This window comes from Phodopus roborovskii, unplaced genomic scaffold (genome assembly GCF_943737965.1).
Source record: "Phodopus roborovskii unplaced genomic scaffold, PHOROB, whole genome shotgun sequence".
Classification (NCBI taxonomy): Eukaryota; Metazoa; Chordata; class Mammalia; order Rodentia; family Cricetidae; genus Phodopus; species Phodopus roborovskii.
Window position 1 is genome coordinate 21,316,299 of NW_026126480.1, and position 26,220 is coordinate 21,342,518.

The 26,220-nt window shown below is 39.4% G+C and overlaps 1 protein-coding gene across 2 annotated transcripts in view; it reads left to right on the top strand.

Moving 5' to 3' along the window:
- The first annotated feature begins 12,380 nt into the window (after positions 1–12,380).
- Usp47 (ubiquitin specific peptidase 47) overlaps positions 12,381–26,220 on the top strand; it is a 92,265-nt gene continuing 78,425 nt past the window's right edge. For both annotated transcript variants that reach the window (XM_051192689.1, XM_051192690.1), the window contains exon 1: positions 12,381–12,643. In XM_051192689.1, the coding sequence (XP_051048646.1) occupies positions 12,605–12,643 (39 nt within the window). In that variant the 5' untranslated portion in view covers positions 12,381–12,604. The remainder of the gene's footprint in view (positions 12,644–26,220) is intronic.

The following is a 26,220-nucleotide window of genomic DNA, read 5'->3' on the forward strand; positions in this document are numbered from 1 at the left end:
AAAACAAGTTCATAAGAGCGTATGCAATAAGGCACTTGACCTCATGTAAAGTGGGAGAAAGGCCTCCTTGAGGACATGCAGACTGAGCTGAGAAGAAATTTGTTGTGAAGGAGTGTGGGGGGGTGTGTGGAAGTGGTGGTAGTTGTGGTGAAAACAATCAAACTACAACTTAGGCATTTCTAAAAATGTCCTAATGGAACCATTATTTTGTAATTATTGTACTACAGTTCATATATACTATTTTAAAATAAAGAAAACTGTGGAAAAAAGATGGGTGGAGCAGGCCATTATTTTGTAATTATTGTACAAAAGTTTAATATATCCTATTTTAAAATAAAGAAAAACTGTGGAAAGGAGATGGGTGGAGCAGGACCATAGAAGAAACATTCCAGAAACAGAAACAACAGTGCAGGAGCCCCGGGGAAGGCAAAAGCTAGCTTCTTCGGAGAACTAAAGAATGGAGCTGAAATGTAAATATGAAGGAGGTGGGTACCCACAAGGAAGCTGAGAATTAGGGGGGGGAACAGGTCATGGGAGACTTGTTGGCCATGCTAGCACTTTGCTCTTTAGCAGAGGAGGCATAGAAATTTTTGAAAGATGGTGATGAGATGACTGATTGGAATGTAAAAGACCCCACACCAGCTTCTAACATTTGGTCCCCAGTCACACTATTTTGGGAGGTTTTTGTAATTTAATGAGAGAGACTGATGAAGGAAGTGGATTGTTAGGGGCAAGCCTTGAGATTGTATAGGGCAACTCTGCTTCCTGTGCTCTGGCTACTTCCTGAGTGACCAACTGCCTCATCCTTGGCTACCATGGCTTCCCCACCATGGCAGATTGTATTCCCTCAAACTGTAAGCCCAAATAAGCCCTTCTTTCCCTTTAAGTATTTATCACAGAATTGAGAAAGGTAACTAATACATGATTTTTATTTCTTTCCTTCATTCTTTTTTTTTTATACTTGAAAAAGTATGTGTATGTGTCTTATGAAGTTATTGCATGGGAGTTCAAGAGACCAGAGGTGTTGGGTTCCCCAGGGGCTGGAGTTACAAGTGGTTGTGAGTCACCCACCTGTGGGTGCTCGGCTCCAAAATTCAGGTTCTCTACAAGAATAGTATACACTCTTAGTGGCTTAGGCATCTGTACAGCCCCAAATATTTTTCTTTAAAAAAAAGACATTTTAACTGTTATGTGGATAGTTATTAGAAGATAGGAAACTACTTAGTCTTAGTCTTAATAAGGGATGGTATTAGGCTGGCCTAGTTTGTGCTGATAAAGCTTAAAAAGTGGGCTGTTCTAAGGTAAGTTGAGTAGGTCAGATTGCCAACTAAGGCTTGAAAAGTCAGTGTTAAATGTGAATTTAAGATTAAAAGGTGAAAATAACTGAATAAACTCAAGAAATTCTCTATTTTAAATGGGTGACAGAGTAATTTTCTTTGAAACAATGATACTCATGCAGAGACTGAATAGGGTTTGGGAAAGACCTATTTTATGTATAAATGTAACTATAGAATTCTAAGTTCTTGGAGCCTCACATTTATAAAAAAATGCAACAATTGTGAAAATATACAATTGAATACATGTCCAACAAGTATTTATTATGATTATTCAAAGTATGCCCTTCAGAACTATGACATCTTGAAGTCATAGCAGAGGCCTCTAAATCCAGATACTTAGGAGGCTGAGGCAAGGATTAGAGTCTCACATGGGCTACAGAGCAAATTCAAGGTCAGTTTGGGCAATTTTAGAGAGATCCTGCCTCAAAATAAAATAAATAGCAGAGATAGTGATGTAAGTCAGCAATAGAATATACAAGGCACTAGGTTTAATCTTCATCCTCAGCAGTCCAAAGAGAGAGTGAGGGAGTGAGGGAGGGATGGAGGGAGGGACAGAAGGAGGGGCAGAGGAATAAAAAAAGACTATGACAAACTCTATCAAATTCTGTTAAATACTGTGCTTGAGACCGGGCTACTCTCATCCTATCTGGTTTGCTTGTGAAGTGAAATGGTTACAGCTTGTATTTATGTTATGTAAGGTATGTGACACCTTGGGATACATTGCTTTGTTCTTCCTCTCTCCAAAGAAAGGGGAACTCAGAGCAACTGTATCCACTGGTTTCAAGTGATGCCAACCACAGCACAGAAAGCAGTTGGACTGAAGAATAGCTAGTTGTCTTCATTTCCTGCAGCCTTCTGGAGTCAGATTCATTTCTGGCTCTCAAGAAGGTCTGAATATCGAGGATGGACTGTGGCCATCTGGTATTTTTGAGGAGGTGCCACTGGTCATGACGACAGCACTGGGCTAAGAGTCAGGAAACAGGAGTCCCACTGCAGTTCTAGCCTGGATTCCTGACTGCCTCCAGGTGGTTACTCGGTTTTTCTGGAATTGGCACTAGATTAAGCTCAGTGTCATCATGATGCTCACTCTGACTCAAAAGGAAAATATAGACTCCCACCTAACATTACACATGCAGTCTCTTTAATCACTGTGTGTTAAGAAATGACAACTCACTATGTATCAATTATTATTGCAGGCATCAGGCAATGGCAAGAACAAGAACCCACAAAAAATCTTCATGGAACTTATATACTCATGTCTGCAGTGACCCCATTTATACTTACAACATCTTAACAAGCATTTCAAGAGAGGCATTTGTTTGTTTACCATTCAACTAAGCAAACAAATTTTCTTTTCAATACTTTTCTCAAGTACTATCTTCTTTGTCCAGTAATCCTTTCCTCTGAAGACTTCTATATTTGGATTAATACTACTTATGCTTGAATTGTATGTATATCCATATGTTTACAAATATAAAATAATTCTGATTGAGAAAATTTATTGGTGTTAGTAATTTCTATCAGAACATTATTAACTCCTTGAACAAATGACCATTTAGTGCCAGCATTCTTAGCACAGTGCTGAGTAGAGTGGTGGCCAATAAATACATCCTTGCCAAGTGGATCTGTGCTTCTGGAACACACTGTATCTGAAACTCAAGCCTTCGTTAACTTGTGTAGGAAGAGCCCTCACAGCAAGATTCTGCCTACAGCTATCTGCCTCTTGGGCTTTGGCCAGGTTCCCTTTGCTCTGCCTGCCCTTTCCTGTCCCTATGTTTTTTTCTTACCCAAGGCTCAGGCAGATTTTACCAGTAGATTTCTGAGCACAGGGCCCTCCAAAGTGAGCAAACACATCAGCTAGGTGTTGTGGCACACACCTTTAATTCCAGCACTTGACGTCAGAAACAGGTGTGTCTCTGCAACAGGCCTGCCAAGACTGCATGGTTAAACTTTTCACAAAACAAAAGTGACTGAACATATCACAAGAATACAGAAAATCCAATGAGGAGTAAGAAGATATTAGTGTACTTGGATTCAAATATGTATGTATGTATGTATGTATACATATACATATATATTTTTTATATATACACACACAAACTTTGTGCATGTTTATGTATATATAATACATAGATATGTCAGTATATACATGTATACAAATACATACATATGTATCTATTCACAGATGTATATATGTCTGGATTCATTAAAGTATATGCATGCACATACACTTATAGACAAATGGGTATATATGCAAAAATATATCCTTGTGTCTATAAATGTATGTACATATATAGACATATTGTGTACCTGCATATGCATGCATACTTACATGTACAAACACACATATGCACATACAAGCATATGCTCATATACTTATGTGTACTTGAATACATATGCACACATATACACAAACATATGTTTACTTTTTATTAAAAAGAAGAAACATTAAGAATTGCTGGCATGGATCAACATCACCACATTCACTTGGCACACCTCTCTGGTGGCCTCTTGGCTTGGACTGTACCCAGGTCCCTTGAGGAAAGTAGAGAAAGACTCATCTTCAGTGAAAGAGTCATTGAGAGTTCAGTGAGGTAGATTTACAGATTACATTTTCTGGTTTTAACTAGTTTGCCCTCACAAATAAAAAAGCAACTTTTAAAGATTCTTACCTGGAAAACCAATTTGGACATAATTTCATCAGTATCAAGGACTTATTTGTGCTCAGTGGATGCCACGCACGAAGTTCCCATCTCTCCCAGATCACCACCATGAACACCACACTTTGATTCCCACTGAGCCTTTAGAAAAGTGGAAATCAATTTAAGTTAGTGGCAGAGCAGTGGTTGCACTGGCATGGTCTATCCTTATTCAGTGCCTGTCACCACAACACTCTGCTGCCTTTGAACATAAGGAAGCCCCCACCCCAAAAAAATGATAAGCAAATATTTCTCTTTCTTAGTTCACTGTCTCGCTCAGACATCTTAGGAAACTAGGAAGGCAAAACTTGGGACATGTAATGATTTAACAAAGAAATCAACATGTATAGATGCTTTCCCAAATACATAACAGATCCAATAAATTTGGAGACTGTTTCCCGAGACATGAACAGATAGTTGACTAACTTTCTGTGAGGGCTCAGCAATCTTATGCTCCAAATTTTTGGTGTCATTTCTTCCTGGGAAATGAGAGTCTGTGTGGTTAACAGTTTTATGATAAAATTGCCACTTTCTACTTGTAAACAATGTAAGAATTTCCTAAACTACTATGAAACATTTTTTAAAACTATTCAAATAACCTATTCTAATGACCTAAAAGTGCCTAAGACTTTTTGCATGGCAGTGAAGACTTTGGATAACATTCATGATCTGTTTCTTAGGCTCTTCTAAGCAGCTCCCACCTCCAGGAATGCCTCCCTTTGTGTATCTATTGGAACTGTCAGCTTTCAGTTTAACCTTGGCAATTCCATCACACATGTGACCCAGACTGAGTCAATCACAGGTAAAGAACACCCCTTTTCTCACAGACCAGGCTTTGCTTATTAAGCTGTGAACCCTGATGCAGTTTTCCAGATTTACACATTGTCTAGTGCTATTCTAGTGTGAGCGGCCTGTGAGTGGAGAACATTATTAGTCACTAATCTTCCACAGGCCCTAGTGGCATGCCTCATCAGAAAACTCTCAACAAGCCTGGCTATGGTGACACATACCTTTAATCCCACACTGGGGAGGCAGAAGCTAGTGAATCTCTGTGTTCTAAGTCAGCCTGATCCTCAAAGCTACACAGAGAAACCCTGTCTCGGAAAAAAAAAAAAAAAAAAAAAAAAAAAAAGGAAGGAAGGAAGGAAGGGAGAAAAAAAGAAAATTCTCAACAAATATCTGTTGAATTGAACTCTAGACACACAATTCTGACATCATTATTTTTCATCTTCTTTATTCAATGATGCAGAAAATATCAGTTCTTTCCCTTTACACTTAAGCCTATAGCAGAATGACCAATGCCTTAATGCTTTAGAGATACTTAGTAGGAACTGACCATAATAAATAATTGTTTCTCTCCCTCCCTCCCTCTCTGTGTCTCTGTCTCTGTCTCTGTGTGTGTGTGGGGGGGGTGGGTGTGGGTGGGTGTGTCCTGTACACCACACTGGCCTCAAACTCACTATGTAGCTGTGGATGACCTTGAACTTCTGATTCTCTTATACCTCCTAAATGGTGAGATTACAGGTGTATGCTACATTGCTGGGACTCATGCATGCTTAGTAGGTACTCTGCCTAGTGAGCTCTCAAGACACTCCACATTTTCTAAACTACTTAAAGATTAACCTTCTTTCAGAAAGTGCAGAATGCTCAGCCCTAAATAGGACAATGACATCTCACCTGCTCCCAAGGCTCAGAGTTCATCTCAGAGCAGAGAGTCCAAGAGTCCAAGAGGCAGAGGCAGTGGATAGCTATAAGGAAACAGTGCATCTGGACACAGCACCACAGCTTCACATAACAATTCACAGCAGTTAGGATAGCGTGCTCAACACCTGCTTTTTGAATTTACAGTGGATTACAGTTAAAGAGATTACCTTGAATCTCAGAAAAGACAGTTGACTTTTAAACTGTGTTGAGACTGTGAAAGACCATGGGGACTTTTTAAGTTGGACTAAGTACATTTTGCATTATGATATAGCCAAGAACCTATGAGGCCAGGGAGTGGAATATGATAGTTTGAATGAGAAAGGCTCCATAAGCTTATGTATATGAATACTTGATTTCTAGATATTGGAAATGTTTGGGAAGAATTAGGTGTGGTCTTGTTGAAGGATGTATGTCACAGGGATTAAGCTTTGAAGTTTCAAAAGATTCATACAATTCACAGTAATCTCTGCCTCATGGTTTTGGATCAGGACCTCAACTGTTCTCTTTCTCTCTCTCTCTCTCTCTCTCTCTCTGCCATCATAGACTCTGACCATCTGAAACCATAAACCATACTAAACTCTTTTTAAAAGCTGACTTGAGATGATGTTCTATCACAGAGACAGAAAAGTACTCTATGCTTACTATTAGTTTATTCACTATAGTAAGGAAATAGAACCAACATGGTTGTCTATCAACAAGTGACTGCTGATATATATATAAAATGGAATACTATTCAGCTCTAAATAAAAATGAAGTCATAAAGCTTTCATGAAAAATGGTTATACTTAAAATGTGAGGTCACACAGTCTCAGAAAGATACCAATGTCCTTCCTCACAGGATGCTCCTAGTCTATTATATATAATATATAAACAAATGTATATGTGAGTGTAGTATAACATGTAGAAAGGATAACAAGAAAAGGTAAATACTAGGTGATAAGATAGAATGCAAGTAAATGATACACGAGTCATGAAAGAGGGTATAAAGCTATATTTTTCTAGTTTTAACTCTGTTGTGAATTGTGTGTGTGTGTTAGATAACATAAAAATACAATTTATAGTGATAGCACAGAATCCAATGTGAAGCCCCAGCTCCAGAATGGTTGTTCTAACTTTCCCAAAGTCCTTTGAGATGTGGAGACTTTGGTTCTGCTTAATCCTGACGTGTGATGTTTTTTATTTGCAAGTTCCTTACAATAAAGTTTTAATTACCAAAAAAGTAAAGAAAAATAAAACTAGCAAAAAAAAAAAAAAAACCTTAAATTTTACTTAATTGTTTTTTTTATCTTTCCAAGGATACTTATGTTTGTAGTGTTTAAATGCATAATAAACTCCCTAGCCCCCACCCCACCACCACCACAATCACCCGAGACCAGGTATCTCAGTGTTGCAGTCCTGGCTGTCCTGGAACTCACTTTGTAGATCAGGCTGGCCTTGAATTTACTGAAATCCGCCTGCCTCTGCCTCCCAAATGCTGGGATTAAAGGCACTTTAAAGCATCTGTAACTGAATCAAATGAGCTATCATGGAATTTATGATCCCTCATAGACAACAGTGCAATAGAAACAGGAGGGCCTCCATAAATTTTCACTGTGTGTCAAAATGGGGGTGATGGTTGATGTTCAGAGGCACTCTCTATCTTCAGCTTAGAAACTGAGATGATAAAGTTTCTGGAATGGATATATAAATTCTATCAATGGCTAGCATCTAAATTTTAATTTTAATTTTGTCATCAAGAAAGTTTATATAAACTAATATGTATTTCCTCACTTGTATTATTCTGTAAAAGAACTTGAGTGACAATAGATGAAATTGGGCCACACACACAAAAAAAAAAACCACCCCACCCATTTCATAAAACAAAGAAAGAGGGAGTAAAAAAGAAAGAACAGTAACTAAAAAAAATTTTTTAAGGAAAATTTTCACTTTTAGGGAGAGAAACTGATAATCTTCTAGGAAGACCACAAGCATTAAGTAACTATAGTCACAAAGATTGAGGAGAAATGGGTTATTTTATCTGGTGAAACTCAAACATGTAAAGACCATCTGAACTTTTAAAATGTAAAGTATCAAAGCCTATTAGCTAATATCTTAAAAAGGTCTAGAGACTAACAATCACCCAGCTTGCTAAGCAGTAAAAGTGACAAAGGTCAGGGTGGGGAAAGAGGTGGGAAAGAGGGAGGGAGGGAGAGAAAAAGAGATCCTGCTTTCCCAAGAGTGTTTTAAATCTGAAACTAAAAGTACTGCTTTGTTTTCATCTGCTTTTCACTGAATTGTGAGTAAAGCTGACCATCTTTTCAGATGTTTATTGATGATTTGTAGTTAGTTCATCTTTAATAAAACATTTCAAACATTTCATTGAGCTATTCATGGTTTCCTTATTTGACCAAGTGGTGGTGGCACATGCCTTTAATCCCAGCACTAGGGAGGCTGAGGCAGGTGGATCTCTGTGAGCTCAAGGCCAGCCTGATCTACAAAGCTACACAAGAAAAACCCTGTCTGGAAAAAAAATTTACCATTTGTTATTGTTATAAATTTTTAACTGGTATTTTGTTTTTTAATTTATATTAATATATTTCTACATGCAAGTTAAAATTTTAATTTTAACAATTTAATTTTATTATAACAAATACTACACTAATAATATTATTAATAGTATATATTATGGCATATTACATATAAGTGGTATAATAATTTAATTTTAATAAACTTATTTTCTTTATACGTTTCTCTTTTGTTTAACTATTATTATAAAATATTCATCTTTCATGAGGATTACCTGTAATTCTCAGAATGCTATAAAGTATTATCATACATACTCAAGGAAAACTGAGATCTTTTCAAATGCCAAACTTATAAATATTATTCTACCACCAAGAGTTTATGAAATCATTTCAAAAGGACTAGCACCATGCACCGGGTTGTGGTAGTGTACACCTTTAATCCCAGCACTTGGGAGGCAGAGCCTTGTGGATTGAAGTGAGTTCGAAGTCATCCTGGTCAACAAAGGGAACTCCAGGACAGCTAAGACTGTTAAAGTAAACCCTGTCTCCAAAAACAAACAAAAAAAGATTAGTACCATGCCACCAATTTTATGAGATGCCTCCTTATTCTTTCACCTTGAAATCCAAGTGCTGTCTCACATAGAATACTTTAGTCATTTTCACGGAGAGAGCATGTAAGAACAGAATAGTCAACAACATAACACAAAGAAAGCACAGCTGTTGAGTAATCAGAAAGATTTGCTTTTTAGCTAAGTCATCAATTAATTTAACAAGCACTAAGTCAATGGTTCTCAACCTGTGGGTCTCAACCCCTTTGTGGCACTATAAAATGTATCTCAGGTGTCCTGCATATCAGTTGTTTACATTACGATTCATAACTGCAAAACTATAGTTATAAAGTAGCAATAAAAGTATTTTATGGTTGGGGGTCACCACAACATGTATTAATGGGAGGCAGCATTAGGAAGGTTGAAAAACCACTGCTCTAAGATCATCTATTCTACAATTTTTAGTTCATAGGTCAATATTAGCATCTCATTATTCTTGAGTAAAATGTATGTATGCTGCAATGTGGATAATAATTCAGGAGGTACTTCCCTTTATTGCTTCTTGGTATACTGAGATTTATTCCAGTGTATATGAGCTAAGCAGATTTACTCATTGTCCTGGCTAGCTTATGTCAACTTTACACAAGCTAGAATCATCTGAAATGAGGGAACCTCAATTGAGAAAATGCCTCCATAAAATCAGACTGTAAGACACTTTCTGCATCAGTGACTGTGGATTGTGCCATCCTTGGACTGGTGGTCCCGGTTCTATAAGAAGGCAGTTTGAGTAAGCCATGAAAGCAAGACAGTAAGGATCACCCCTCCAGGGGCTCTGCATCAGTCCCTGCTTCAGGGTTCCTGCCCTGTTCCAGCTTTTGCTTAGGCTTTCTTCAGTGAAGGACTACGAGGCAGATGTGGACCAAATTAAAAAAAAAAAAAAAATCCTTTTTCCCCAAGTTACTTTTGGTGATGATGTTTTGTATAGACTTTTTTTCTGCTGTCAGCCCCAAACAATGACATTTGCTCTTATAATTTAAATTAACCCATTTATATCAATCTATGTTTTGTCTCGTGGATTTTTTTTTTTTTACCTTTCTTTCATCCTGTACCTCCTATTTCCTCTTTGTCTACTGATGACTCTGCCCTTCTTGCCTGAGTCCTCTCTGTCCCTGGAAGTCCTACCTAACCTCTTTCTATCTATTGACATTCAGCTTTTTACTACACCAATCACAGCAATACATTTTCACACAGTGTACAAATATCCTACTGCAGTGTTTTATCACAGCAACAGTAACCCTGACTAAGATACTCGTTGTATTATTATCTCATTAAATCAACTCTTACCAAAATGAAAGAATACAGAAAGGATTTCAAGAAAGTAGTCACAAGCTGGAGACAGCAGTGTAAGCAAGAATGAAAAAAGAGGGCTATCTAGCTGGCACCTCACTTATAGCCCAGCTTCTACAGGAGCCAGCTCAGTAAAGTAATAGGAGTGGCATGCTTGGAACAGATTTGGAAACATTTCCAGTTTGTCATTTGGTCCCAAATCATTTTTGCGCTAGCCAGGGGGACTATGGGGAAGCTTTAATTATTCGCTTTTAGAACAAATTTCACATTTCAATAGTCAAGAGAATCTTTTTGTTTGGTTGGTTGGTTTTAGTTTCTGTTTTTTGAGACAGGGTTTCTCTGTGTAACCCTAGCTGTCGTGGAACTTCTCTCTCTCTCTCTCTCTCTCTCTCTCTCTCTCTCTCTCTCTCTCTCTCTCTCTCTCTGCAGACCAGGCTGCCAAAGAGAATCTTAATGCAGTATTTCTTAAAATTCCAAGATGAATGAATGTTTAAAAGTTTAAATTTGGGGGCTGAAGAGATGGGTCAGTGGTTCTTGCAGAGGACCCTGGTGACCTTGAACCATCCATAACACCAGCTCCAGAGGGTCTAGTACCTCTTCCAACCTGAGAGCTGCACAGAGGTGGTGACCATACACTCAATACACATAAATAACATACTTCTTAAAAAATGTCTAATCACTCTTCCCAAATCATCATATGTATACTTAAACATGAAGACAGATCGTTTCTCATCTTTTTAGAAATCTGAGCAGTATATTTATTGTATCCGGATTTTTGTTTTTCTGTTCTTTGTTTTCAGAGGAGGAATTTGACTATTTTGGAAGAAGGTACTTGACATTGAATCCAGAGCCCCCGAATGCTAGGAAAGTTCTTTAGCACTGAGCAATGACCACAGCCCAGGCCTGTTAAAACAAAAAATTCTGGTTGACACTAGGAAAAATGGGAAACTAGTAACTGAACGCTTTGTATGGCTGGAGGGTGGAGCAAACAGAGATGAGTATTGTGTTAGTAAGAGCACCTGAAAATGCACTTCTTCCATTTAGGATCAAAGTCTTTGTGGGTTACCTTTTTCAGCTTGCCATAGCTATTAAATCCAACTACAGAAATAATCTGGATACCAAATCAGATATTTAAATACGTGTATCTTAAAGAATTAAAGCTTTTAAAACTAATGAAATCTAGTCATAGTGAGTTCACTAAATATTTTCAGTGGGGTTAATGGATTTTTTTATACCATTACTGTTTAAAAACTCAATTATTTTAAATGTCTTTGCTATACTTTTTACATTTTACAGATGTCTTACAATGCCATAACTATCAGAATTCTAATAAAGCTTGCATAATGTATGGAGAGCTTTTCAGGAAGTGGTGTACAATAGAAACAAGTTTGGAGAGCCATGAACACAGGTAAGGGAGTTGGCGCTGTGGGTGTTGGTAACATGGCAGGACAGAATTAGCCCAGCAGTCTGTAAAAGCATGAGTTTGCTGGAAGTCTTCATGAAGGACGCCTCGCTGGGTCTTCATAATGGAAGCAGTGGGATTAAGGAAAATGACTAATGCGAAATCTGTTTAGTTTAACATTTTGGTACTTACTGTCAGAAGAGATTAAAATTTTCCAAAAAGCATGTTCAAGAGAACAGCACAAGTTGAAATCCATTTCAGCTCTGCTCTCAGAGGCTCCCTCAGATTGACTCTGTGGGATGATGATGGCAAGTTACCCAGAAGGGTGCAGAGGGGAGCATCTATCTCTCAGTGTGATGACTCCAGGGGCTGGCTGATAGGCACCCTAAGGAGAGTGGGGGGTGGGAGCTGAGTGACTGGGGGCCAAGGAAACAGTCCTGACTAGAAGGGCTGCAGCCCTGAGGGCCAAGGCCAGTAAGGTGACTTCTCTACAAGGCTCGTAGTCTACCACTAAGAGGTCAAAGGTACCCGCGCTTGGGAAGAGGAAGAATCGGACTCTCGGGTCGGAAAGGGGACTTTGAACTGGAGCCTGTCCATGACTCTGGGGCCTGGTCCCTCCATCTGCCAACAGAGGGAGCCGGAGGATGGAAGGACCGGACTCCCAGTTATGAAAAATTGTTTGCACTGGCCCTCAACCAGCGCTGCGTACCCTGGGGCCGAGTAAGAGGTGAGAAGATCGTGAGCTCGCGACGGCCGCCCGCGCACCTCAGGCGCCAGGCGCCCGGCCGCGCGCCCACCGCGCCGAATTCTCGCGAGAGCGGCAGCCGCCATTTTTCCATTGATTGCCGCGGGCCGGGGGAGGGGCGGCGGCGGCGGCGGCGGCGCCCTGGGTCGGTGTCTGCGCGCTGGTGTCTAAGGCCTGAGCTGAGGCCTCCGCGGTTGCCGGAGCTCGGGCGGCTGGGAGGATGACTGCCGCTGCCATTCTCTCCTGAGACGCAGAGCCGCCGCCACCTCCACCCGTCCCCCACAGGCAGGGCGGAGACGAGCGGTCGGAGTCTGAGCGATGGTGCCCGGCGAAGAGAACCAGCTGGTCCCGAAGGAGGTGAGGGGCCGGCGGGCCAGTAGGCCCGAAGCCTGCGGACCTCTCGGAGTCGCGCAGGCCGGGGCCGGGAGGCTGGCAGGGAAGAGCAGGCGTGCGGCCGGGTGGACAGTGGGCGCGGCGGGCAGTTGGAGACCGCGGGCTCCCCGGGCCACGTAGCTGGTGGAGACCCCAGACTGTGCGAGGGGCGAACTCATCCAAGACTGGACCAGAGGAGTCGGGTCCTGCCCCAGGAGGGGGTTGGGGAGAGAAAGTGGCCTTTGGAGTCGAGACTTCACACGTCGAGCTAGAGAGAGTTAGGGATCAATTCAAAGAAAACATTCTGTAACAGTTGCCCGTGGGCAGGACGGGGTGACCGTGCTGCTTCTGGGGTTTGACAGTGTATAGCTTACAGGGCTTTTGAAATCTGCACCCAAGTTGAGATCTGTGGGAAGGAAGACTTAACTGTTAAAGAGTTTTGTTTTTGTTTTGTTTCCAACTCCTGTTACTTCGTAGTACTATTGGCCTGCCTAAATGGGCCTACCCAGGATCGTTGAAAAAGTATTGAAGTGAGACGTGAACGGGGAGGTAGGAGATAGCCGAGTTAATGTTACCATATGGAGAGATGAAATGTTGTTTTATTTGAATTTTTGATCGTTTTCTGGTGTTGCCAGTTTGGGTGACTTAAATTCCTAAAAGCGAGTGACATGAGACTCCCGGACTTCTTGGCTTCCCTTGAACAGTAAGTAGTAGAAGATTAAAGGTGGAATCCTGCACTGGCCAGTGGATTTCGACATATTAATAGTCAGTTGGCTTTATAAATATCCCCAGCATTTTCAAACATGTATTTTTAACTGCTGATCGTCAGGCTTCATGCTTTGGATTTTTATGTCTCATATACCTTAAATAGATGCCAAGTGTTAGGTTGAAATTAGCAAAGTAGGATCTTGATATCCATGTGTGATGATTTAAGATTCCTAAATGTTTAGAGTTTTCTTGTATTGTAGCAACTCATTGCTACACAGACAACCCCTGGCACAATGCAAAAGTGACTTTATTTGTGTTTTGTACCTGCCCAGTTAAATTTCTAGTTTTCATCAGATGGACAGTTAAGTTCACTTGTAGCGTTTTGTTTTGTTCTTTGAGGTGGGATCTTACTATGTATCTGTCCTGGAACTCAGATTTGCCTGTCTCTGCCTCCCGAGTGCTAGGATTAAAAATGTGTGCTACCAAGATCCATGTTTTGTTTGTTGTTGTTTTTTTAAGGCTGAGTTATTGTCAGTATTTATCAGGTATCACTTATCTGTATTGAAAGTAAACATGAATTAGAGATCTTGCCTCTGAAACAGTTTCAATTACTGAGGGGTGGGAGGTGGAACTTTGTACTAAATAACAAGGAAGGAAGTAATCGGTTTTAAGAGAAAGGTAACCTTAAGTTCATTTAGTGCTGGTTTCCATTCTAAGGGACAAATTAATCCTTAATTTCCAACTGTTAGAAAATAGAACATAAGTGAAACCCTGTATAAGATTATATTAGTAATTTTGTTTGTATAAATCTTGATAGAGATACACACATATCCTGCTTTGCAAAAACTTATCTGTTGTCTTAAAAAACTGATATTGCAATGCTTGTTTTACCTCTTGGAAGCTTGAAATCTCCCTTATCTGATGACCCTAACTTGTTTTCCTTCTGGATTGATTTTATGCTTTATTTCCTGTCCCTTGGTTTTCAGTATTTTATCCATGATTCCTGCTTCCTGGGATCATGCACAGTACTGTTCTTGAGATGTAAACTTTTGTTAGCCAGATAGTGTTTTCTTATTTGAATGCTATACTCATTCTTCATCTGAGAGGTTGCTTCTACTTTCATATTTGCTTCTGAATTACCAGGACTGTGTTCCAAAAGGGAGCCAGTGGTCTCTTAATCCAAATACATGGACTTCACCCTTTCTCTTCCTTGAATTTTTATGTAATAAACTAGATACTTTAAACAAGACAAACACTGTTTGCCCATTGATTTACCCAAAGCCTTGCTCCTATTCATGCTTTTAACAATTAGTTTTATTTTCTTTGTTATTCAAATAGTAGTTGAATCATACAAGCTATAAATCTGAAAGAAAATCATGATCAGCTAGTAATTTAAACTTCGATTTCCACAGGGGTGAGAAGTACAGCTATCAGATTGAAAATGACTTGTTCAAATAAAAAGGACTTAATTAGATTAGAGCTTGAGTCTTTATCATCTCTTGCTTGTCTTCTTAAGTTTACTCCATGTTACCTTGGGACAATCAGAGTAGTCTATAATTTTTTGGGTACTTGTATTTAGTAAGTGAGAATAAATTGCCCAATTAAAAGCCTTCCTACATCTATTCCAGTGGGTTATATTAACAATCTTAGAAGAATTTGTTTTGCTTCAGAGATGCTCTGACCCTTATGAATGTGGCTTTTGAGTCCATGTGTGAATTCATACAGTTGTTAAGTGAGTTAAGATTATTTTGGTCTCTGAAACTCTGGGACAAATGTCCCTTAGAGACCTACTGGAGATGTCATCTTAGTTTACAGAGATTGACAAACTGTAGCCAAGCTCCCATCCTGTTTTTGTTTGAATTATTAGTGACTTTTAAAATTAAAAAATTCAGAAGAGTAGTTTTCTGTGATCCATGAACATGGTTGACATGGGGTTTTCAGTGGTGGCAGCAGTGTTGAGTGGTTGCTGTGTATGTAGGCTGTGTGCAGCTTGATATTCAAGGCCCAGTACACTTGCTTCTGGCCACAGCCTGCCTTTTTCCAACTTATCTCTCTTCCCATGGAACAAGTTTTTAATGTAGACAAACAGGTTTCTCTCCAGGTTGCTTTTTACTTCTATTTGTGCTGTCCGTCTTTCCTACTGGCTTCACCCATTCAAAATCTCTGTACACACTCCATAAACCTCCTTTATTCTGAAAAGTCTTGAGTATTTTAAGCAGGGGTTTCTCCTTAGTAGGCTTCTGCTTATGACTAGAGCTCACTTAGCAGTTCATAAAGAGTGCTTTGGAACATCTATTGTGGTCCCCACATTTTATGTTATTCAATGGAATTCCTTGACAGCAGAGGCAGCATATTTCTCTTTTTTGTTTATACATGTATGCGTATGTATTACAAGTCTAGGGGAGTGTCTTTGCTGGAGTATAGATTAGTAAATATTCATATGTATGGTTAAAAGGGTGTAAGGAGGCTTGGAATTCTAACTGGCTATCCTCCACTTGGAGGTTTTCCACAGCATAATTAGCAAGCTGTTTCCACATCCATGACTTATCTCCATAACATCCTTTTCTTAAGAAAGCTCTGTTATTTTAAGTTTTTGCTTTGAGAGAAACCTAGATCTCTAGTGTCATCTTTTGATGGTGGCCACTGGTCAACATTTCCATAGGAGAGTGTTTCTCATGGCTGAAATGCAGGAGGGGGACAGAAGAGCTCACCCCTTCTATCAGGAGTCTACATGCCTCAACTCTGTCACGTCTCCTTGCTTGTTGATTTGAACATGATCTAGCATTTTAGTACCCCTAAAGAGAGCAAAAGGAGAGGGTGGTGTTCATTGAAGAAAATGCCCCTGTTTTACTCTGCCATGTATCTTTTAATTGTGAACTGTTGATTTTGGTGTTAAGATTGCTTGCTTTTAGTATCTCCAGTTTTAACTATTGCCTGGTGGTTGTTTTATTGTTTCCTTAAAAGGGGTTGGAACATAGTATGTATGAGTACTCTGCCATATAGGAGAAAGTTAGAATAGACACATCAAGTATCATAGAGTATAAACAGTAAGGTACATATTTATTAATGTTTTGATGGATTTTGTGTTGTGAGATAGGGTCTCTCTATGTAGTTCTGGCTGGCCTGGATCTTACTCCATAGACCAGGCTGGCCTTGAATTCATAGAGCTCTTCTTGCCTCTGCCTCTGAGTGCAGGGATTAAAGGTGTGCATCAATAACACCCTGCAATAAGTTTTAAAAATGATACTTCTAGCACATGGAGCATATAAATATAAGAAAGAAGTGAAAAAAATAAGTGTAAATGTAAGTTGCATGCTTCAGTGGTTTTGTTTTTGTTGTTGTTTTCTCCTTACATTTGGAACTGGGTTTTAGCATCTAAAGATAACAGTAATAACCAACATTTATTGAGATACCAAATACTGTCATGTATGCTTTGTGTATATTAATTCATTTAAGGGTAGCAGCTTCACAATTATATAGGAGAGATCTTCAATGACTGTTCGTTTCTCTGTTGTCTTATTTCTTGTGGGATTAATCTTTTCATCACTGTCTACTGAAGGCCATATCAAATGAGTAGTCTTTTCATTTTACCTCTGTTGGTTAAACTACTTGGAATTGTTGCAGTGCCACATTCATTATTTTGTTGATTTCCTTCCTTTTTTTTTTTTTTTTTTTAATAGGGTTTCTCTGCATAGCCCTGGCTGTCCTGGAACTTACTCTATAGACCAGGTTCACCTAAAACTCAGAGAACGGCCTATTGAGTGGGGAGTTAGCTATTTTGTTCATTCTTACAAAAGAGACTTCTCAGAGAATACCCATCAGTGTCTTAAACAGAAATATTAGTAGAGGTCTGGCACTTCGTGAAAGTTATCATTTAGTGCAGTGAAAGGAAACCAAATGCAGACTTTGTATGAGTCCAGTTCTGTTGAGAAAAGTGAACATCTAGGTTCTATCCAGTGCAGGAGCAGGAAGGTTTTCTTCTGCACTGATGGTTAGCATTTTTGTATGTCTGAATGATTGGGCTGTCTGACTGTAGCTTTGCATGTCTGTTGTTTCTAGGTAGTTTTTTGATGTCATACTGATCATTATTATTGATGTATCATTGTTTTTAATTCTTCTGACTTCCTGCTATATTTGAGTATTTGTCTTGAGTAAGCACAGTCACTTGTATGACTTCAGCTTTTGGTTGTGATTTATACACTGGTAGGTGTCTCATTTAGATTCTCTACTTGCAATTCATCTATTTATTTGCTCAAGCCAGAACATGGTTTTGATTTCCCCTTTCCCTTTTTTTCTCATGTATAACTCTTCGCTTAGACATTACAAAATGTCTCTTGTTCCTTTACCATTTTGCAGCTCTGCATCTAATTATTTTATCACTCAAGTGTCCTTCTAAGTGGTTGTTCTGCTTCCAGGCTGGCTAACTCTAGCCATCCTCAGTATACTTTATTAGTGTTACTTTGTTAAGCAGATGACAGTTCACCTTAGTGTTTTAAAGTTTTGCTTACTACCACTGATGGCAGATAGATACTTAAGTCCATATTTTAAACTATAGGTTTTAGTTTAGTTGTAGAGCCCTTCCTTTGCCTCCCAGGTGCTGACATTAAAGGTATCCTCTGCCACAACCAGCTTGAGTTCATATTTTTCAATTTTTTTTTTAATTTTCTATATTATTAGTTTAGCCAAGTGGTCTTTAATGGATTCAGGGAGTGTTTTGCAGTATTGCTGCATACAGAAAAGAGCAGGGATCTAGTGGGTAGAAACCAAGTATTCTGCCAGAGGTCTTTCTAGGGCAGCCTCCTTAACAAGGAACAAAGAATCAGGCATGGTAGTACACTCCTTTAACCCCAGCACTTTGGGAAGCAGAGTCAAGTGGATTTCTCTGAGTTCCAGGCCAGCTTGGTCTATGTAAAGGGTTCTAGGACAGCCAGGGGTACATGGAGAGGACCTTGTCTTAGAGAAAGGGGAGGGGGTATAGAGTGTGGGGGAACTGACTCCTTATAGCTTTCAATAGGGCCTCTGTTGAGAAGCCATATAATGTAAAGCTTCTCTTGAGCATAAACACTCTTAACACTTCCTCATACCTTCAAAGCTGTCATCTTTTGTTGTAAGAAACAGTGCCAAGGCCTTCTTAACCTGCTCCAGATGAACCTGTTTATGCTGCAGCTTCTTTGAGCTGGAGGCCAGCCTGATTTACATAGAAAACAAATTGCAGGTCAGCTTTGACCAAGGTGAGACCCTTTCTCAAAAACAAACTTTAGTAGAGAAAGTTTCTCTAAGAAAGAGGAAAAAAAAAAAAAAAAAAAAAGAAAGAAAGTAGTTGAGAAAACACACACACACACACACACACACCCACCCACCCACCCACCCACCCACCCCCAAGGCCTACATAGTTAGAACTCAAGGAGAACAGAAAAAAATAAAGGAAGGAGATCAAAGAATTTAACAGTTACTTAAGCAAAGTTAACACAACAATGAGATAAATTACAAAGTAAACAGGACTGGCCAGAACCTAGCACTGCAGATAGAATAGACCTAAACTAAGGAGTATAATAGAGAAGAAGCTGCTGTGTTCAACAGCATCACAAGAGTAGAGGAATGCCTTCTTCAAACTTCTTAAAAAAGTTTTCTTTCTAGTTATTTCTCTTTGGAAATGCTGGTAGTTTTCTTGTCTGCATATTAATTTTTTTATAAATTTATTTCTGTTGTGTTGGATTTTTGTCTTTCGTTTAGATGCTTTCCTTTGAAGGGGTCTATGCTAACTTAAGAGTGGTCCTTAAGGAAGAATAGAAACACTGACAGCTGGTGTTGATGCTTTCCGTTATGTTTTCCCTATATGGTGACATGTCTGGATAATTTCCTAACAAAGGCCCAGTAGCTTATTCTGTTTGGACTGCTGCAGCAAAGTGCAATAAACTGAGTGGTTTGTAAATAACAGAAATTTGCATCTCAAAGTTTGAGGGACAAGGAAGTCCATGGTCAAGATTTTCCTTGTTCAAAACCAGCATCTCTTCCTGTGTCTTCCAGTGGAAGAGAGTGAGGCAGGTCTCTGGGACATCTTTTATAGAGATATTTTCTCTTTAACAAGGTCTGTGCCCCTGTGAGCTAATAAACTCCCAAAGGCCTCGCATCCAGACATCATCATATTGAGAATTAGAACTCAATGTATGCATTGGTAATATGTGAGGGTGTGGAAACTTTTAGACCGTAGCATCTAGGAACACATTTTTTTTGATAGGTGAGTTGCACAGAAAATGCTTTTTTATTTTGCCAAGAGGAGGCAAGTTTATGAATAGGTAATAGGGAAGTCCTTAAAGTCTTATCATGAAGTATACAAATAACATTTCATTCAGTTTCCCACTTTTTCAAAATGGTGCACACATCCTTCATATGTACCTGGTCATGCTTTTCAAGGGATATTCAGTCTTTGTCAGGAAAGAGTTGAGGAACCTGGGATTCAAATTGCTTCTTAAATTTCAGTCTGTTCTCCTAGGGTATCTGAAATGGTAGTTCCCAAGGCTCCTCTTTGTAAAAAATGTCTTTATGGAAGAAATGTGGAAAGAATACAAAGTACATGTGTACTTTTCCTTTAGCTTTTTAATCTTAGCATTTCCATGACTGTAAAACAGTTATCAAGTCAGAATCAGCCTTATTACAAATGAGTAACCCCTGTAGAGAAGTTACTCAGATTTATTTGTTTGCTTACCTATCTCTCTCTCTCTCTCTCTCTCTCTCTCTCTCTCTGTGTGTGTGTGTGTGTGTGTGTGTGTGTGTATGTGTGTGTATGTGTGTGTGTGTTTGAGCAGGGGTTCTCCATGTACCCCTGGCTGTTCTGGAGCTCAATTTGTAGACCAGGCTGGACTCACTCTGCCTTCTGAATGCTGGAATTAAAGGCATGTGCCCTCACTGTCCATCTAAGAAATTATTGAGATTTTTACTAACAGTTACCTGTTTTGCTGACTAAATTGTTGCAGTTTGGACCAAGGGAAGCTCTTTCTGTTCAGAAGTACTTTCTAATACTCTGGTACCATACAGTGCTGCTCCTGTTCATCTTTCATTCCTCTGGCCCTAGCCCTGGATTGCACCACTTCTTGAAGGACCTTACTTTGCTATACTATAAGTAAGAATGTATCCGAGGTACCTGGCTTGCTGCTAGGCTGGTGTGCAGCAGTTTCTCAGTTGTCTGCCCTAGTCACTACCACTGCCTTGCTTTCTAACTTCTAAACTCATGTTTCTATTTCTTGTGTGTTTATGCTCTTGAAATTTTTGTCTTTTCTCTTTTTTTTAAATATAGTTGGAGAAACATGAAGTAATCTCATGGATCCAATCTATACTCTTTAACCAGAAGTTCCTAAGTTAGTGTTTGGTTCTCTGGACTATGCTAGTTTTGTTTTAATCCCATTCCACTGCCCCACTTGCTGTTCCCAGATGCCCCATGCATTTGTGTCACTCTATGCCCAGTCCTGAGTGAATATTATGAAGTATTTCTTTTTGTTAGTTGGTTTTAAGGAACTTTAAATGGATGAAATTGAATGTTTCATGAAAGTCGGTATTTCATGAAAGTCCTGATTTTTTTTTTGTTTTAATTTTATTTTTTCCTCTTTTAGATTAGTGATGTATTCTTTTCATGTCTTGTGTCTAGATACTGTAATTAGAGGAGGACACAGAATGGGAGGGGAGGAGGTTCAAATATTTCTAGATCGGTAGAGCTACATGGTTGCCACATTAGAAAGACAGATACTGCTGAAAATAATTGCCAAAAAGAACAAACAAAAAACATTAATATGGTTAGATACTTAGAAAAAACTAAAGTTCTAAAAACTATCTTCCACTTAAAAAATTTCTTATTATTAAGAGTGAGCTAGATGTCATGAGCAGACATGGTTCTTCTATGCAGGTCATTACACAGTGGAGTGTTTGTGGGTATTGGTGACTTAAAATCTGAGGCAGTTCTCTGTTGTAAATTTTTTTTTCACCAAATGATTGATTAAATGATGTGATTGTTCTCATCAAGATCCTTTGTGTGTGGAGGGAGAGGGAGAGGAGGGGTCCTCTGTGTAGCCTTGACAGTCCTGGAACTCCCTCTGTAGACCAGGCTGGCCTCAGACTCGTAGAGATCCACCTGCCTTTGCCTCCTAAATGTCAGGATTAAAGGCGTGCACCACCATCGCCCCTTATCAAGATTCTTAAAAACAATCTCTACCCTGCCTGGATGCCTGATTTTCTATTGGTATAATGTAGAAAGGGTGGCAAGTCCTACTCAGCCAGAAGATGGACTCTTCTTAATTCTATCTCTACTTGATTGTGTTCCCAGCTCTAAAGCCCCAGCATTGTATCTTTTAAAATTTGAAATTGTGTACCTTTAGTGTAAATTGTTATTTGTGTTTATCTTTTTATCCTCAGACAAAATTCTAGTTCAAAATACCAATGGCAAAATACCTTGGGCAAGTTACTTAAACTTCTGTAAGGACAAGAGTAATGACTATTAGAGCACCTCTGCCCCTACTTCCATGTACCAGCATCCTGTGCTGTGCATTATGCAATAAATGTTTGTTGATTGGATTTAAAGGTAGAGTTCTGATTACAACTCATCAGCTAACTATCTCTGTATCCATAGTGCTAATTTTACATACTTTTTAGATTTGACAGATTCTCTTGTAAGATCAATTAAGACCTGTTTTTATTGATTCAGTTGAGAGTTGGAACGTGTAACAGAGTACAAATAGTGAAAATTAAAGAAAAGGTTTATTAAACTATGAAATTCTGATATGATGTTGTCTGATATATTTAAGTAGTTGTTAAAGTAATTTACTTGATTAGCAGGTGCTTTTTATTGCTGTGACAAAATACCATGTCCAAAACTACTTATAAAAGAAGATATTTAATTTTGAGGCCTGGGATTCAAGAGGGTAAGAGTCCATATCCATCATGGTGGGAGCATGGTAGCTGGAGCAGTAGCTGAGAGCTTACATCTGATCCACAAGCAAGAAGCAGAGAGAGCTAACTGAGAATGGCATGAGTTTCTGAAACCTCAAAGCCATTCCTGGTGACAGACTTCGAACAAGGTCATACCTTCTAATCCCTCCCAAACAATTCTACCAGCTATAGACCAGGTACTCAGACACATGAGCTTATGAAGGCCTTTCTCATTTAAACCACCACACAGCTTGCTTATAAGGATTTGGTATGGAATGCCATTGCCAATCACAATCTGTGTTGAGAACTTCATGTTGATGCTCTGATCTTCTTTAACTCTGGAGTAGGATTGTTGACATGGACAGAAAACACACTATCGGTTGTATTATGTTTTAGATTTAGACTGGGTACTTTTTCCTGACTGTAAGACCTATAGCCTCTCAGTTAGGGAAGTGTGCTTTCACTATTACTTGTAGTGTTTATTATATAGACAAATAAGGGCTGCTAGGTGATGTAACTTTTAAAAAGGGGAGGAGCAAATGATATAATGAAGAAAAGATTTTAAGGGTTTTTAGGAGAAATCTTTCTAAAGACAGTGAATCTGATACCTTTGGTAAGATGATAGGTTTCCCTTTAGGAAAACCATGATTTCCCCAGCTTTCATTGATGAAACAATACACGTGGCATAAGAAAAGGAAGAAACCTTTATTTTGGCTTAAGGTCCCAATCCATGGTTATCAGTCCCCATTGCTGTAGGCCTGTAGTGAGGAAGTGAAGAGCAGAGCCATTAACCTCATGACAACTGGTGAGCAGAGAAAGTGAGAGTAACTAAGATATGTTCTAGAGCAGCAGTTCTCAACCTGTGGGTCACCTAAGACCATCAGAAAAGAGATGTTTACAATTCATAACAGTAGCAAAACTACAATTATGAAGTAGCAACAAAAATAATTTTACATTTGGGGGTCATCACAATATGAGGAACTATATTAAAGGGTTGAGCAATAGGAAGGTTGAGGACCACTGTTCTAGAGTGTGTCTCTAAGATGGCATGCTGGGATATGGCAGAAAATTGCACTGTGGTCAAGGCTTGAGACAGTTCAGTGTAGGTGCATAGTTCTGCTGAGCTGTGTCTAAAAGTTCCAGGGGCTTTGTATATCTAGAAAAATTTTACATTTTTATTGTGTAGCCATCAGGGGGAGTTAAGAAATGTTTATTTTTGTTTTCTAGAAGGTCACAAAATGCCTTAATTTTATACAGTTTAGTTAGTGAAACTTGCTTATGGGAACAATTTTTACCTCAATATTTTATGTCATTCAAATCAATGTTAAAATTTGCACATAAATGAAAATGAGAGGATACTTACTAATGTCTTACCTGTTTCTTTTTCATTTGAAACAAGGTAATTAGATACTTTTTTGTTTCTTAATGAAATGCTTCCCATCGTGGTGAGTTATTTACTAGAATGTCCTTGGACATAATTACTTGATGACTGTAGATAACACATACTTAGCATCTTGAGTAGGCTATCCAGGTAGGTCTCCCTTCTCTCTAGAAAATGTCACCAGCTACAGTCTGGTGGTGGGGATATATCCAGATCTGCTTGTGAAATCCTCAGCAGTTTCTCACCTACTGCTGTAAGGAAGTTTACAAGTGAGAAGTGTCTTAATAATAACTTCTGATTTTCACTGAGCCACATACAGACCAGGATGGTGTGGTTCTTTCTTAACCTTCTGTGTTGGAGCATGATGGTGAATGTTTTCTGGGTGCTCTCCTTGAATTTCTTTGTGAGCCCTGATAAGTAAGATGGGGAATTCGGGGCTGGAGAGGTGTCTCAGAATTAGGAGCAGGTACTGTTCTTTCAGAGGACTTGAGTTCTGTTCCTAGCACCCATGTAGGTGCTCAGCCACCTGTACCCTAATACTCCCTAGTCTGTTATTCAATTCTTTCTGGACTAGAGAGTTATTTTAGTGTGGCAACAGCAGAATGATTACTGGGAACCCCCTCAGGAATGTTTTTAATTAGAGAATGAATTATTCCTAAGGATATCTCAGAAAACTTTAGAAACTTAGGAAAGTCCTCTCCTATTCATGCTACTGTCTCAGCTGGATCCTAGCTAGCTGCCTCCAGTCTGGTTGTTTTCCTTGGGCATTGCTGTTTCCCTCATATGTCATTTAAGTGGAATTACACAGTATGTGAAGTTTTGGAGAGTGATCAGTTGTTGCTCTTCTCAGTTTGTTGTTGTTCCTGAATGCTACAATTTGTTTATCTTTTTACCAGCTAATAGACATTTGGGTTATTTCTGTGTTGTCATGGTTGTTTTGTTTTGTTTTTTGAGACAGGATCTCACTTTATAGCCTTTGCTGACCTGGAACTTACTACATAGACCATGCTGGCCTTGAACTTACAGAGATCTATCTGCCTTCCTTGCCTCCTGAAGAGTACTGGGATTACAGACGTGCACCACTATGCCATTACTACAGTTTTGATGATTCTGAATAAAACTTCCACATTGTGATCTAGGGGGTGGGGAAATGAGGTTGACTCAGACAAATTTTTTTTTGTTTGTTTAATCTTTTTTATTTTACATATCGATCCCAGTTCCCTCTCCCTTCCTCCCATGCAATCCACAGACCCTCCCCATCCCATCCCCCACCCACTCCCCAGGGAGGTTGAGGCCTTCCATGTGGATCATCAAACTATGTCAAGTCAGTTGGGATAGGGCCTAGGCCCTCCCCTGTGTCTCTAGGCTAAAGGAGTATCCCTCCATGGGGAATGGGCTCCCAAAGTCCATTCATGCACTAGGGATCCATCCTGGTTCCATTGTCAGAGGTCCCATAGACTGCCCAGGCCTCCTAAGTGAGACCCACGTTCAGGAGGTCTGGGTCAGTCCTATACCCCAGCTATCAGTCTGGGGTCCATGAGCTCCCCCTTGTTCAGGTCAGCTGCCTCTGTGTTTTTTTCCAGCCTGTTCTTGACCCCTTTGCTCATTACTTCTTCCTCTCTGCAACTGGATTCCAGGAGTGCGGCTCAGTGTTTAGCTGTGGGTGTCTGCTTCTGCTTCTGTTAGCTACTGAATGAATGCTTTAGGATGGTATATAAGGTAGTCATCAATCTCATTATCAGGGAAGGACATTTATGGTAGCCTCTCCACCATTGCTTAGATTGTTAGTTGGGGTCACCCTTGTAGGTCTCTGGACATTTCCCTAGTGCCAGATTTCTCTTTAAACCTATAATGGCTCCCTTTATTATGGTGTCTCTTTTCTTGTTCTCCTCTGTTCCTCCCCTGCCTCAATCTTCCTGCTCCCTCATGTTCTCCTCTCCCCTTCTCTTTCTCCTAACTCCCTCTTCCTTCCCCTTCCCAATTTGCAGGACATATTTTTGTATGGAAAGTTTCTATTAACTTTGTAAGAAACTGCCAAACCTATCTGAAATGCATGCACGATGTTGCTAGTTAAGGAAGTACAAGACTCCCTGATACTCAGCTTACTTTTGCTACTTGGCAGTATCAGAGCCTTGTTGTTTGTTGCTTGTTTTGTTAAGTTCATACTTTAGCTCTTAGTATGAAGTAGTGTCTCTATGATTTTGATTTTATCTCTCTAATAATGAATGACACAATGCAATTTTGCCTGAGCTTGATTTGGTTTCCTAGTAAACCTAATCTTGCATATTTGGTGTAGGTAGTGTGCTTGATAATACCAGGAGAGTGGGGAACAAAAGAATATTCTCAAGAAGTCAGTGCAACTGTTTGATGGCACTGGTATAATTTTACTAGGCTCTTACCTAGTTTGGTGAGAAGGATAGTGGCTACAGAATCAGAAAAAGGGGTCAGTAGTTTTACTTCACCTATCTACATCCTTTTTGCTTGTTTTGTTGAGATGGAGCCTTTCTACATAGCCCTAGTTGTCTTGGAACTCACTATATAATATACACCTTGCTGC